This window comes from Paralichthys olivaceus, chromosome 12, assembly GCF_024713975.1.
Source record: "Paralichthys olivaceus isolate ysfri-2021 chromosome 12, ASM2471397v2, whole genome shotgun sequence".
Lineage (NCBI taxonomy): Eukaryota > Metazoa > Chordata > Actinopteri > Pleuronectiformes > Paralichthyidae > Paralichthys > Paralichthys olivaceus.
The window spans coordinates 4,764,711-4,779,760 of NC_091104.1; the positions used below are offsets into that span (position 1 = coordinate 4,764,711).

The 15,050-nt window shown below is 43.1% G+C and overlaps 1 protein-coding gene, 1 long non-coding RNA gene and 1 other non-coding gene across 3 annotated transcripts in view; 2 read left to right on the forward strand and 1 right to left on the reverse strand.

Annotated features, from left to right (window-relative positions):
* LOC138412210 (uncharacterized) overlaps positions 1-15,050 on the forward strand; it is a 75,236-nt gene that overhangs the window by 23,539 nt on the left and 36,647 nt on the right. The window contains exons 3-4 of the long non-coding RNA XR_011244700.1: positions 9,465-9,672; positions 9,749-10,308. This is a non-coding gene — a long non-coding RNA (uncharacterized lncRNA). The remainder of the gene's footprint in view (positions 1-9,464; positions 9,673-9,748; positions 10,309-15,050) is intronic.
* On the reverse strand, positions 45-14,295 carry exoc3l4 (exocyst complex component 3-like 4). Its single transcript, XM_069535534.1, has 14 exons — positions 14,159-14,295; positions 13,379-13,629; positions 11,897-12,022; positions 11,601-11,819; positions 9,740-10,358; positions 8,487-8,604; positions 8,104-8,229; positions 7,585-7,685; positions 6,298-6,396; positions 4,899-5,022; positions 3,870-3,992; positions 3,243-3,395; positions 3,008-3,129; positions 45-742 (listed from the first exon to the last, which is right to left on the reverse strand). Exons 2-14 carry the CDS (start codon positions 13,611-13,613, stop codon positions 523-525), a joined length of 2,385 nt encoding a protein of 794 aa, XP_069391635.1. The 5' UTR covers positions 13,614-13,629; positions 14,159-14,295; the 3' UTR covers positions 45-522.
* LOC138412604 (small nucleolar RNA U3) lies at positions 996-1,203 on the forward strand. Its single transcript, XR_011244939.1, has one exon. It is a non-coding gene; the product is annotated as a small nucleolar RNA U3 (small nucleolar RNA).

The window sequence follows — 15,050 nt, forward strand, 5'->3', positions numbered from 1 at the left end:
TGTGACCCAGTGTGACAGTGATTATAAATGACGTGAGTCTCTGATACAAGAATATTCTATCATTTTATTCTGCACAAAATTACACACTCATAAATTTCCATCCTCTAAATATGACAGATTTTTTAAATCAAGTACATCCTGTATATTTCCCTGGTAAATATGTGAAAAGGACAATAAATCTCACTACGTTAAAGAAAGTGAAAATAATTCATGGATCTGCTTCTTTGTCCTGATCCACAGCGAAATGTAATGAGTTCTTTCTTGCTCCATGTCAGGAGTGAAAACACATCCTCTCTGGTGAAGTGATAATAAAACAACAATAATAATAATAATAAGGTTTCACTCATTCTGTGTAAAGACGTTCAGTTGAGTTAACAGGGCTGTGTTTGACAGTGCAAATTCTAATTTTACCAAAAACAGTGAAACCACCTGAGAAGAACAGTGATTGTGTCCAACTAGTCTTTAATAAATCCACTACTTGAGCTTCTTCACTTCCTCCATCAGTTCATTGTCTGTGTTGAATTAGCTGTGAGGCCGCAGGAAGCTGAGGCAGGAGTGCAGCAGATTGGACAGGCAGTCTGTGTTGACGTTGACCTGCATGTCGCTAAACAACACTTGGTTTCTGTCGCCGCTGCCGTTGCCCAGTTTCTTCTTCAGCGCGGCGAATCTCTGCAGGATGAGCTGGTGCTCTCGGCCTCTCGTCAGACCTCTGAAGTTCAGAACAGCCACCAGGTGATTCCTGCTGCAGGGTGTGAAGAACAAGACACAATACAGATAAATCAGGCTTATTCATCACTGTACAACTTTTATCGACTACATGAACATTTCCAGTTATTGAGCATTTTCTGACTGTTACGACAGCAACTACCCACAAAAATCAAAGTTTCATTTGGTTGTGATTGGAGGAGGTTTGTCTTTCTGACTCACAGCAGCTCACCAGGAGTAAAGGTTCACGTCTGAAGATACAAGACTCAGAGAAACATCCAGAACAAACCAAGACTATACTTTCAGGGATCATTTCTATAGTTGTTCACTTGAGAAATGTGTTTCTAAAGAGTTTGGTCTCGCTGCCCACGATGAAGAGTTAAGATGTTTCCTTCAGAGCAGGAATCTGGTGGAGAAGACTCTTGGTTTTCTCCACTGTTGATGATTGTTCAGTGTTTCTGACTGAGACTCTGAAGGAGGAAACATGTTCTGAGTGGACCATGGCAAATTTAAAATATGTGTGAAACTGGATAAATAAATGTGTTCAGGCCTGCATAATTCCACTTTATCTGATTGAAGAAGTTTTTTCTAAAGTGTAAATCTGAATGATAAAAGAAAACAATGCAAGATTAAATATAGTTACTCTTTGGAGATGTTCAACTAATAACGTAATGGTGGCCCATAGAACCTATTTCTTTTTGGAGCTGGAGAAAATCCCAGCTCCTACAGAGCAAGAGGTCTCCAGTCTATAATAGGGCGGACATCCAGAGACAAACAACCTGCGGCCACTTCAGAGTCTCCAGTTAACCAACCTGTGTTTGGACTGTGGGAGGAAACAGGAGTAAACAGAGAAAACCCACCAGAAACTAGGAAAACAAATTCAAAGGAGCTTTTTCTTTGTTTGAGTAAGAGAATTGAGTTTTAACAAACATTACAACAAAAGATAAACTACCTACAGAGACCAGCATCGACCTCATTGCATCACTGTGTATTTCTCCTTTTAGATTGACTAACCCTCTCATCTGACTGCAGGCATGTGCTACTCAGCTGTTAATCAGTCATGAGTTTGACACGTCTCAAGGCTTCTCAGTAAGAAAGTAATTATTCCACGTAACACTTTGGTTAACGTGAGATCACAATAATCGTCAATTCCTGCTTCCTGTTTTCATCTTGAGCACACGGAGAACGTGACAGATGCAGAAGCTGCCTGTGTTTGGACTCGATCCGAGGTTTAAGATATTGAAATATTTTACATCCATTTCATCTAACTTGAGTCTAAAGCCTCTTTTGCACTGGTCACAAAAAACACTAACATCTGGATTTTGTCTGCAATGGGAATTGATTCAATTGGCGTTCACCCCTGGCTCAAAAGACTGCTGTCGACTCAGGGTTTTATTGACTGCGTTTCTATCTGCACTGATGGAAACATGACTCCCAGTCAACACCCCAGTGGTCGTGCACGTGTGACGTCAAACATGAATTTCCAGGGAAACCAACAGAAAGTCAAGCTCCTCTCCTGACAGTGGGTTTAGCAGCGTTTAAGGAACCTGCTTCTAGTTCTGGTGTAAAAGAGTTTTTTTTTAAAAAGGGGAAACTCCTTGACCAGCATTAATGTGAGAACTCTGTTGTCTCAACAGAGTTTCCTACCACCACAGTCACAAAGAGGGAACTCAGACACTTTTTAAAACCAGACTTTCAAAAAGGAAAGAAAATCAGGATGTTGGTTAAATGTCTTCATGCTGGATTTTTTCTTCTCTGTTGTACAGCGTCAGTACAATGATCAACTTATCTGGTGTATTCGAAAATCATTGTTGTTGCTTGGGAAAGCCCCCCCCCCCCCACTCTGACGTAACTCTGACCTTGCCCGAGTTCATCAGCGGCTGGATAAACACCAGCCCTCCAAAGGTTTGTCAACGTTGCTTTCACCCAGTGTTTCCTTGATCTGGTTAATTTTGACATTATAATTCCGGGACTAAATAATTTACGTACGTCTTGTTGTCATCACCTACGCGGGCGTATGCTTGACATTGATTGGTTTGTAGACCGCGTCGTCTGAAGTTGGCGCTCGTGTTTATTGCTGCCTCAACTTCCTGTGATTAGTGTGAGAGTTGCTGAATCCAAACAAGCGGCTCCAAACCAACCGAACCATTGTTCAGTTTTATCCGGACAGAGAACTGTTTGGGTCGGACCAGATTTGAGTTTGTTGGCTCAGAGGAACCGTTCAAACCTGATGTTTTTGTTTCAGACTGAACAGAAAAGTCAGAATTTCCCAGGCCAAGCTTCCTTTATTAGAAAAGCTCACCTGAAGTCAGGGTAGTGCTCCACCACAGGTTCAAGATGATCCTTTATTTGCTTCTGGTTTTTCTCTCCAATGATGTCGCTCAGGTCGTATCCTGCGGCGTTCAGCCACTCACGAGTCGACTTCTACGGCAGAAAAGAAGAAACATCAGAAATAATCCACAAGTTTTACTTTTTGAATGGTCACAGTAATGAAAACAAAACAATATAAATCTTTTAATTGTTTTACATGTTTTTACCATGTCCTGAAACACATCAACCAGTTTCTCCCACTGCTGACAGATCTTGGCTGCTGCCATGTTGTGCTTCCGATTCTTGCAGGAGTAGTTATTCTTCATTAGTTGGCCGATGTATTCCCTCACAACGTGGTAGTGCAAGTGGCTCGCCAACTCCTGTCTCCGGGTAACACACACACACACACACACACACACACACACACACACAAGGTGTTGGGAGGTGGTCACATTTTTTCGATCCCTCACACGAGGAACACTCCTTACTGGCACCTCCACTTCCTCCTATTCTTTCGTCCCTGTTTTTTACGGGAACCTCTCAAACAGGTCATGGAAAAGCAGATGAGCATTTCCTTGGCACGGCTCCAGAGCGAGTACAGAGAAATGAGAAAACCTTACCTCTGTTACTTTCCGTCCAATGTTATGCAACTACCCTGATTACATTTTTTCTTTTTCGATTAAAGGCCTCAGTGATATTGAATTAAATTGAATCTGATTATTTTGTGCCAAATGGCGAAACATTTTCGGATCATACCAATACTCAGGGCAGGGACCTAATCACGATTAAAGAGGAAATGTTGGAAAGGAAGTCTTGTGGAAGTGCTGGGTTCCCTGATGTGTTTTCAAACTAACCTGGACGTGTGGCGGCGTTATGAGACTGCAGTGTTCGCAGAGCAGCTCTGTACGACTGTAGAGTTTATTAAAGTCGTTGTCGTCGGTGAGCCACTTCCTCGTCATCATCCGCCTCAGGAACGGCTGGAGAAACAGAAGGTACAGAAAGAAAAACCTCAAACATCTTCTTCAACAGTTACCTGAGTGTTCTCTGTTTGACTCCCCAGAGGTTTGAGGGATGTTTTTTAATTATTCCTCTACACCGGCCACAGCCAGTGGTTGGAGGCGTCTGTCTTCAGACTTTGGTACAAACGTTCAGAAGGACTCAAGGAGGAATTTGTTAGATTTGTGTTTTCAAAGTTTGCTTTGACCTCACGAAACACGTTTGGTCTTCATCTCGACTTCGGTAGAAAAGCTCCCCTGGACTGATGATGTGATGAGATAAAATACGTTTTATCTTAAGAACGACTCGAGAGAATCCTTTTCAATTTTGGCACAATTAGCGATTAACTGATTGGATTCGGGAGGTCGAGGTAATTCTGACCTTTGCATTGAAATATTTGTTTTACTGGCTTCAGAGGCTTAAATGTGAAAATGCGTATATTATTTCCCACAGCATCACATTAAACATGAGCCATTGAGGATGCAGAGATTGAAGGCTCACAAATAAAGAAAAGCACTTTGCCTTTCGGAAGGAGGTCGGTTTCTCTGGTTTTACCAAAGTAGTTTTTGTGCCTTTAACCAAACGTTCACTGATTGTAGATTTGCAAGGAACTCACCTGTTTTCTTTTCTAGATTATACAATTTGTTGTGTTGATTATTTAATCTCATGAGGACCCGACCACACTTACATCCTGCATGTGCGTATTTGTGTTAATTGGTAAAACGTTTTTATTATTAGAGCTTCAGAAAAGGAACATCCGCTTTTCAGTTCCCCTTTTTATAAGCACCACAGAAAACAGCTGCTGTGTTTGAGGAGACACATTGAAATGAAATCCAAACTGGTTTTCAGCTGCTGGTAAAACTCAGAACCTGTAAATGTCTTCACACCTTCACGTCCTCTTTGAACTGGTCCTCCAGGTCCTGCAGGAGCATGACAATCAGCAACTTCACCTCTCTCCTGAAGTGCTCCACCTCGTCTGGACAGGCGCTCAGGTATCCCTCCATGTGCTGCCTGCAGGAGGACGTGGATAAACAGGTTCTGAGCACAGACCGTGAATAAAGAGGACGCCAAAGAGTCTGGCTGGCTGTGGTATCGGTTATAAACCCCACCTCCTCCAAGTTAGTAGATGGGACATGGTCACCTGTGGCAAGGAGGTTATGGTTTCTTTCTGCTTGACACTTAAAAGTTTGGTGCAGAACAGTTAAAGTTTGACTCTATGGCCTCTTGTCGCAACATGTCTGGAAATTTAAATTCAACCCATCGATTCACAGTATTCACCCGAGTATATCATTTTATTTAAATGATTATTTTAGGATGTGCATCGAAGTTTTCCTCAAATCTCTCCTTAACTTCTCCTCCAGTTCTGTGTTTTTTATTTGCTCTATCCTTTCATTTGTACTATGTTTGCCCTCAACACACCCCCGTCCTTCAGCGGCCCGTCACAGCCGTTGACAGAGACAAACAGCTGAGGTGGTTTTGGAGGTTTGGCTTCTCACAGTGCCCTCGCTAATACTTTCACTTTCTCCTGCTCGTTACACAGAAGCATTTCTCCCTCGCTGCCCCGTTTCTTCGAAATCACGTGGGGTACCAGTCTCTGCTCTGCATTTAATTATAAGTCTTCTGAACCGCTCTGCAAGAAGTGGAAACATGTGTTGGCAGCAACACTGGGAATCCTGGCAATGTCAAGAATAGCTCAGAGATGAATCATCCCAACAAAAGGCCTGCAGGACTTTCTAACGCTCCCAGTGTGCGCCCCAGTGTGAGTCCTGAAGTGAACCCACATTTGTGCAGGCTTATATTCAGCAAGATACAGAAACAAGGACCCACTGAACTAAAATGGAACAGGATTATTCACAAAGGATGTTTGTAAAACTGTCCAGATTTATATGAAAGAGATTTATGTCGATGTAAAACTAGAGATCTGGGCTTTTTCTTTAGATATATTAGTGGTATATAAGTATGAATACTTCACGAGATGACACCTAATGAAATACTTCACACATGTTTAGGGACATGTCTGAATGTTTGTTTGTAATTTGGTGCAGCTTGATTTAGTTTAAGGGGAATATAATGTCTAAAGTATTTATTTTTTTAACATGTTAGATGTTGTTTTTCGTGCTGCCATAAAGTCTCGGTGAGGTAAAGACAGATGTTAACATGGCCGTTCTATCAGTAGTATTTAATTAGTTTAACTTGCCTCTTCCTGTGGAGAGCTTGGAAACGACACTGAGTTCATTTTGAATCATGGTGTTTGGTTTCATCTGCACGCAGACAGACGTGACTCACTGTAAAGCAGTGAAGCTGTTGATGTAGGTTATCTGATAGAGCGTCCAGAGCGGCTGCGGTTTGAGAACGCTGCAGTGACGCTGGAACTCCGCCTCAAACCTGCGGCGTGAAGAAGAAGAGAACATGTAGAAAAATCCAGTTTATCCATAGTTATAATAATAATGATGTGAAATTTGGTCTCAGAGAGAAAGTGGAAAAAAAAAAAAAAACCCTCAACTCTAGAAACTGAAACCAAAACTTAAAACTCTGTGGCCGCAGTGAGAATGCCTGGAGAGGCTGTGGATTCTATTGATGAGAACAAACAGTGAATTTGTAGTAATAGAAAAATCTATTCTTGTTACAATTTGGAAAGTGCACTTGACCCTAAACGTTTCTGCATGACTGAAGATAAAAAAGTGATAAATGTGCATCATATAACACAATGACAAGCTTTGCATCTATTAGTTATGTGCAGTAAATCAAATTATACGTTTCTAGTATAATTGAGAATACAGTTATTTAATTTTCCAAGAATAAAGTATGAGAATTAGGCAATATTTAATTATTCTCATTGTTATTGTTATTCGGATCATGATCATCATCAGTATTCTCATTATTATCGATATGAAAAGTTCCTCGAGATAATGGTCGTTGTGATTTAGAGCCACACAAATCAATGGATGAACCTGAAACAAGTCAGATGTATTCAGGCACTGACACTATGGTGTGTTTAATTGGGTGCGGCTTGGTTAAATTTAAGGACACTGTTGGTCCTTGGCAGACGAAGGTTTCATGCTTCAGAGATGAAACGTGTCCAGAGGAGGACGAGGAGGATTTCCTCTGATCCCTGTTTCTTTTAGTTTGAGATATAATATTAATAATCGGACATGTGACGATCAGGTGATGTTCACAGGATTTTCAGATGTAAAAGTGTCGAGTTTGGAGATTATGTGAAAAACACATGGGGGGATTCTTAGATTGCTTAATAGGAAAATCACACATCTGTGGTAATTGCACAGGAGCTGGATCCTGTTTCTGGTTTGTTTTGTTTTTCTGCTCGGCTTGTTGTCAGGTTTCCTCCTCACTTTATTTTGTCCCTGGAGAGTCTGACTCTACAGGAGGATTTATCAATTCCTCAAAGACGATCTCAAGCATTTCCTGTCTGGAACAGGTTCAAGGAGCCAAACAGCCCAGGAGCTCATGGGCCTGGACCGGGGCCTCGTGTCTCCGACTGTGACTGAACCAGTTCAATGTGAAACAGGGAAATGTGCAGTATAGTAATATGTGCACATTCATCGTGTGACAAACCTTCTAGGAAAAAGCTTCAGTTCCTCGAGGCAGGAAGTGAGGACTTTCTGTTCCAGCTGAGCGTCGATTTGTCGAGAGTTCACAGCGTATCCCTCCACTTGCTGCAGAGACGGAAAAAAACCAGGAGCTGAACAGTCGAGAGTGAAGGTCTCTGCTGCCGCCACATGGCCGTGACGCTGTGGTGTAGATACATTAATAACACTGGAGACGTTTCTGCTGTTGTTTGAGATTTACTTTTACAGATCTATTAAAAACAAACTGATGACAACAACAACAAAAAGAGATAATAATAATTAATGATAGCAGGCCTGGAAATACATGTGTTAATATATAAGTGTTTAATTCAGGGATATTAAGTCACATTAATATATTTCCTCTAATATGTGAGTATTTATGAAAGTTTAAAATGTTAAAAAGAAGTTACTTCGTCCCATGTGCCAAATGATATTACTTTTAGATTTTAAGAAAATCTAATTTTCTAAGTGTTTTCACACATAAAGTGTGTGATGTGTGTCGTACCGTCCGGATGTCTATGTGAAACGGAGAGAAGAGGAGGTTCTCCTCCTTTTCTGGAGTCTTGCTCTGGATCCAAATGTCTTCATTTTCTATTTCAATGATTTTGTCGAGTGCAGATCTCATGTCCACCTGCAGCCGCGAACACAGGCGAGAACAAAACAGTTCTTTCTCTTAAAAACAAATATATAAATTCTATTTAAAGTGAAATAGAATAAGTAAATGTTTTGCATCAAATTTCTTGTTGGCTTAAATTAGCAGAATGAATGAACCATTGTGTAAAATATCGGATCTAAAAATACATTTATCATGTTATAACAACTTGTGAGTTTAGAATAAATCTTTTATGGTTATTTAAAGAACCCCAGAAACATTACAGAGGATCCGACCTTCACTCGGCAGCAGTATTTCTCTTTCAGCCGCTTCAGGAAGTTTTCCTCCAGCTGCAGATGTTTGCTCTCGTCCCTCATCTCCGGCTGCAGCGACACATTTCCCATGATCCTCTCGCTGTGGAGGTGAAACAAGAAACTTTTCACAAAGCGTCATCGTGCTGCCGTCTGTGGCCGAAGAATCCAGAGTCTATCGGAACTTTGTGATGTCGCGTGGAGGAAGATCTTCACATCAAGCTATAACTTTTAGTTTAGTTGTTAATGCATAGAAAGAAATACACAGATAAAGAAATGTGGAATCATTCAGTGAATGAAGCATAAGTAAATAACCAGCAGCAGTATATTAAGAATTCATAATAAGTTAATCAAATACCAAAGTTAAGTGTTAAGTTATAATAATAACTTATTTGTACTAAAATAAAAGTCTCTGGTCAAACAGCATATTCAAAGTTTTATATCGTATTAAAACATATGAAGATGCTGCTTTACATAATCTGTGCGAAATGTGGACGTGACCTGATTTCATTTTTCCATTGTGGCCTCAGGAGAGTGTTGTGCCTCTTTTTCTTATATCAGATCAGCTGTTTATTTTTGGTTCCCAAGTGTTGTTTCTGGCACAGTATTTCTTTTGGCGGGGGGGTGGGGTGGGGGTGGGGGTGGGGGGTGTTGTGGCCTGATTCTGCCTCTTTTTTTATGAACATATTCCCCTGATGGAGCCGCGGTGCTGCAGTGATGTTGAGTCTAAACATCTCTGCACCATCTGCGAGCTGCGCTTCACGTGTGCAGTCGAGACGTGTTTTAGTACGTGTGTTTATGTTTTACTTGATGTATTTTATTACTGTTACTTTATGATACATGTACATCTACTATAATACTGTAATAATTAGGTTCTCCTTGTCATTGCTATTTGGATGATGCAGGTGATTTGTGTAATTTACTTTAATTTCTGTGCTTTCTGATTTGATTCACCATCTGCAGGTGTTCCTGAACGCTCATTAACTCACCTGCACACCTGAGGCCCATCCCCCATTCAGCAACCCAACCCAGCTGCAGTGTTGATCCCACCACGCTCTGACCGTTCTGTCACTTCTGCTGGTTCAAAACTACGTCCGCACTCTTTTCCCTGCAAAGCTTCCACCCACCGTGACGTCACCCGTCTGAGAACACGCTAACGCCCTCGTCTGCTGTGAGTTTTTACAACAAACATCTCAGAACAGCTTCGGTCAGTTGATTGATGAGAATCTGTCACTGACCTCTCGTAGGTGTTGATGATCCAGTCGAGCAGAGCGTACAGGTCCCTCAGCTCCGTCGCCTGCTGCTCCAGCTTCGTCAGGTGCTGCCCCACGACCCTGTGGTAGCTCTCCACGTAGGTGCTGAAGGCTCTGAAGCTGGGCGGGTACGAGCACCGCAGCTCCCTCTTCACGTTCTCCAAGTCCTCCACGATGGCCTTACCCAGCAGGCCCAGGTGAACAGCCAGCGAGGAGGCGTTCTGCTCCCTCTGCTCCAGGTGAACGCTCTCTACCTTCACCTGCACGCCCTCACCCACCGCCTCCCTCCAGGCCTCCATCCAACTGTCCGTCAGCCCCCCCGCCTCCTCGGCTCTCCTCTCCTCCTCCTGGATGATGCGGGCCACGGGGACCAGCAGCGCCTTGTTCCTGGAGGGAAGAGAGTTGGCGTCGCGCACTATAGTGTTGACCTTGTTCCTCAGGTTTCCATAGAGGAGGTTGAGGTCCTTCTCCTTCTTGACCAGCTCTATGGGCGAGTCCTCTCCACAGCGCTCCAACTCCTGCTGGAGCTCCTGACGCAGGGCGAGCAGGTTCAGGTGAGCCTCCTCCAGCACCTCCATCTCTATCAGCTTACTGATCTGCATCACTGCAAATACACACAGTGGATGGTTAATGTTACACACACACACACACACACACAACAAATCCTACAATATAAAAGCTATTAAACAACATGTAGAGCAGATGGATATAAAAATATTCTGCATTTGGCCACAAGTTCTCAATCCTCCGTCAATCTGGTTAAGAATAATTTTCATCCCTGATCCTGAACAAGAGTTCATCACTGATCATGTGACTGGTCAGAAACATTTGAAGAAGAAAAGCAAGGGAGCAAGAAAGAGAGGAAGAAAGGCGAGAAAAGAAATCCATCCAGCTTAACTGAAAAAGAAGAGGAAGGAGGAAGAAAGAGATGAGAGGAGGAAGACTGAGAGAGGAAGAAGAAAAGAGGAAACCACTCAAACCACTGACTCTTATCTGAGGCAGCATTTTAAAGAGTTCAGACGGTCGGCGTCTGAAGACGAGCTGAACCTCTGAGTAAAAGATTCCTATCTGTGCCTGTTGCCAAAACAGAGGAAGATAAAGAAGAGCAGGTTGAATGTGCAGACAGAGAACGAGTCAGGAACCAGAGTGAGACAAGGTTGTGTTCACATCCTGCAGCTCTGCACTGAGTCTTAACCGAAGGACGACAGAATTAGCTTCTACGATAAGAAATGAAAACAATAAGGAGTTAGAGAATTATTCCTGGAGACGCCGGTAGCTGCAGTGTGAATGTGGAGCACTGAGTCGTTCTGTGTTGATTTCAGACGTGAACTCTGGAAAATGACGATGTTGACATTTTCGTCCTGACGTATTTGAATTCTTCCAGTTTTGCTTGATTGAAATGTCAACGCGTCAACTCGCTCGCTATGGACTCACGCTCACATTCTGCGGACATTTTACGGAAAAAGTTCTAGAAAATAACCAGAGCAACTTACGTGGACATTTGGGTCTGTATAAATTTAAGGTCGTGATGTTTTAACGTTATGATCCGGGTCTTTAAATGATCTTTTATTATAATTCATTGGTGATTTTGCAAAGGATTTTCTGTGTGAGGCACTTTGAACCCTTGTTTAGATAAGTGCTGTACAAATAGAGTTATCAAACAGCCCCTCTGTCAAATGTCTGGACTCAAGGTCGTGTCTGAAAGCAGCTTTTGTTTCTCGTCTTTACGTCTCACACAAGAAGACGCTCAGGCCAAGACGTCTCCGGTGACACTAACTGCCACCAGGGTGCCTTTGAGCAAACCCTCTGTGGACGCAGGTCATACAACATGTGGGACAGACTGTACCTGACAGTGGTGTGTGGGGCAATTCCTGCAGTGTGTACATTTCCTCTAACTCCTCCTCCACCTCCTCCACCTCCTCCGTCCTCTCCTCCGTTGAGCCCTCTGTGACGGTGTTGAGCGGCTCCTGTTGGCCTCTCCGCTCTTTTTCCTTCTTGGTGGTGAACATGCTTCGACGAAACGACCTTCTCACGAAATTCTCCCTGGACGCAGACATGTTGGGATCTGAGGGTGGAAAACATTTAATGGAACGTTTTGGTTTCTGGTCTTTTTGCTAGAAGATTTGTTTCTTCTCTCCTCACCCGTCTTCGAGCGCTTTAGAGGTTGGCTTCTCTGGGAGGCAACATCGCTCTCATCGTCCTCTTTTCTCTGGAAGAAGCTGCCGAGGTTCTTCAGAGGAGAGACGACCGGAGAGCCGGCGCTCGGACCTAAAAGAGAGAAACAATAATACCTTTTCAGTCCGAGTGGCTCGACACCTCCCTGTTTCACAGTCACATCTCTGTTTGTCAGAAAAGAAATCAAGTTTCATTTTCACACTTCATGTTGCGTGTGCATGATTTGGCTTCATCCTTAACTGTGACCTGAAGATAAACCCTCTGCGGAACGCAGAGACTGAGTCATGATTTGAATCTCCCTACAGGGATAAATAAAGTACTTCTGATTCTGAGTTAAAGGTAAAAGTAAGCGGTGGATTAAAGTATTTCAAGTTTCGTGTAATTTCATACAAAGTACTGCTTGTTTACGTTTTATTAACGCACATTAAATTTGATCTCAGGCCGATAGGATAAACCATAAAGAAGAAGGGAGAGCGCATCCCTCGTCCAACACTTCTACATCTCGCCATGTAAAAGAAAGTGAAACAGTCTCACTGGATCTGTTCATCTGGATACACCCCTCAACCGAAGGGGGTTTTCTTTGGGTCAGTGTTATGGAATTCAGTTCTGTAGCTAACAAACAAACAGCAATGAAAACATAAGCTCCGTGGCAGAGGTCGTAAAAACCAGTTTAAAGCTTTGCAGTGATATTTTACAAACTTAAAATCTATAGCGGAGGTCACGCAGGGATGTGTTTCCACATCACCAGCACAGGTTTTGTGTTTTAATGATTCTCAGTTCTTCTTTCCGCACCATGTTCCCACACTGTTGCTCTTTCCACCCACACACATCACCCACAGCTCAGTCAAGAGAGTTCACACACGAGTTCTGCCGAGAGTCCAAGGTGTGAGAATGTTAATTTCAGGAGAATTATGTGAAGCGGCAGCGGTGAACAGTCGCCTCACAGCAGGGACGGTCTCAGTGTGTCGGAGTTTGGTTTCACATCGTGATTTAGGGACTAAAGAATTTTGTCTGACATACGTACGTCCCGTCTTCACCACCTACGTGGGCGTCGTCTACCTGTGCTTGACTCTGATTGGTTTGTAGATGGCGTCTACCTGCAGCTGCTTCCTGTCCCTTTTCTTCCTCTATTGTTTAATGTTGTCTCTACTTCCTGTGGTTATTAGCCCAAAAGTGTTTTTGGACCTTTCTCACCTGATCTGACGAAAGTGAAAAGTCCGATGGTGCGGACCAGACAAGCTGTGAAAGTCACGTGACTCGTTAAATCGCGTGAGAAGTGACGTGACTGAACTTTCCGAAGCGGCTGTGACTGTTTACCAAACAAATCCGTCTCCTCCTGATTGTCACTGAATCTCACCTCGTGTGTCCTTCCTCTGACCTTGAGAGGACGTTACTGTCCCTGCACCTCGTTTCACAGCAGGTTTCCATAACAACCCTGACGGTACTCACTGGGTGATGAAGGCAGCTGTGACCCCGACTCATTTCCAGCTGTGTCTGCTGGACGCGTGACCTTTGACCCTTTGCCTGGTAAAAGCGGGTTCTTCTCCGCGGCGCGTCTCATGCTCCTCCTGAGCGACTTCATCACGCCCAGTGTCTGCTTCACACCGCCATCGGTGGGCGTCTTCACGTTGCTCTTGAGAAACACAGTGTCCTCGTCCGGGCTCTCGGTGGATCTGTCCTCCATTTCTGACACCTCAGTCCTTTAGATATCATCCAGACATGAGAAGAAGAAGAAGAAGAAGAAGAAACATGAAATTAAAGGTTGAAGGCAGCCGAGGAAATCTGCAGCTCTGACCCGAGCCTGTGGGAAACTGAAGCTGAGGTGTTTTTAGTCATCGTGGCTCCGCTCGGTTTTGTTTACAGAAAACACGACGACCTGCCCGAGCAACAACATCATGGTGTAAAGAGAATCTATGGAAACGGCAACTGTGTTTCAAACTCAAGACACTGAGCATGTGGTTATAATACATAATATTAAACTTTATTTATAAAGCCCTTTTTAAAAGACATGAGAATATAATAGAGAATAAATCCTTATCCACCCCTATCACCATGTCGTGTGTTGTTTTACAGGTTTGTCTCGACATTAAAACGATCGACGGGTTAAAAGGTGAATCTGTAGATCACGTACGTGAACAGAGTGTTTCCAGACTGTCACTGATTAACCAAACTGTCTAAAACACAAAAAACATATATAGATAATGCTCTTTAACAAACATGTCTTCTTACCTGCGACGCTCAGGTGTGCTGTGCTGCTTCCTCTTTTATGTGCTCTGTCTGTACTTTCACTTTCTGTCCCTGTCAACTGGATTCAGGGGAGGCAACAGTGAGTGGAGGTGTCAGAGGTTTACGTTTGTCAGCAGCACATTCTCCTGAGACGAAGATCAGCCCTGAGCTGTGGTCAGTGTGAGGAGGAGTTAATGATAAACTGAAGGAGGAGTTAAAACCTTTTCTTCACAGGTTCAGTTTTTTCAAGTTCTGTTTAAAGCACAGATCAGTTTACAGGGAGTGTGGTTGTTTTTTTTTGTTTTTTTCCTGGAATGTGGCGTAAAAGTATGTGACCGTGTTGCCTTTAAGAACCCCTGTAAACTCCAGTTTCACGGTTATGAGTCATAAATCATTAGCTTTAATTAATAAGTGACGAGTGAAGGACTCAGATACTTCAGTTAAAGTAACAGGTCGACTTTTCCACTTGTTTTACATGTTCAGGATCTTCTAAGTTTTTTTCTCCCGTCAGACAGAGAAGATGAATATTAATAATAATAACTTACATTTTTATGTCTCCTTTCAAGGGACCTTGGGACACATATTTATGGGAGAAGGACACATTAAAGGGGACAGAGACAAGGACAGATTGAATTAAATTAGAGAGACAAGCTAGATTTTGTTTGACTCTTTGTGTAATTGTCCGTGGTTGCTCTCCACCTCCACTGTGTCAGGTCAAAGTTCATCCTGGTCAGTTCACACAAACTACTCAGTAACAGGATTCAGTCTCATTTCATCCACTAGAGGGTGATGGGTGCCATGTTTGTCTCAGCCCCAGAAAATGATGCTGGTGTGTGTTTGAGGCTCCGTCCTCAGCTTCCTTCAATTTTTCAATCACAGCCGATGGAAGTTAGAT

What these genes read in the sequence shown, in the direction of transcription:
- exoc3l4 (XM_069535534.1), bottom strand. Translation starts at nt 13,613, where the DNA reads ATGGAGGACAGATCCACCGAGAGCCCGGACGAGGACACTGTGTTTCTC. An exon ending in AATACTGCTGCCGAGTGAAG is followed by an intron (nt 8,230 to 8,486) that starts GTCGGATCCTCT and finishes TCGCGGCTGCAG; the next exon opens with GTGGACATGAGATCTGCACT. An exon ending in TAACGCCGCCACACGTCCAG is followed by an intron (nt 3,396 to 3,869) that starts GTTAGTTTGAAA and finishes ACCCGGAGACAG; the next exon opens with GAGTTGGCGAGCCACTTGCA.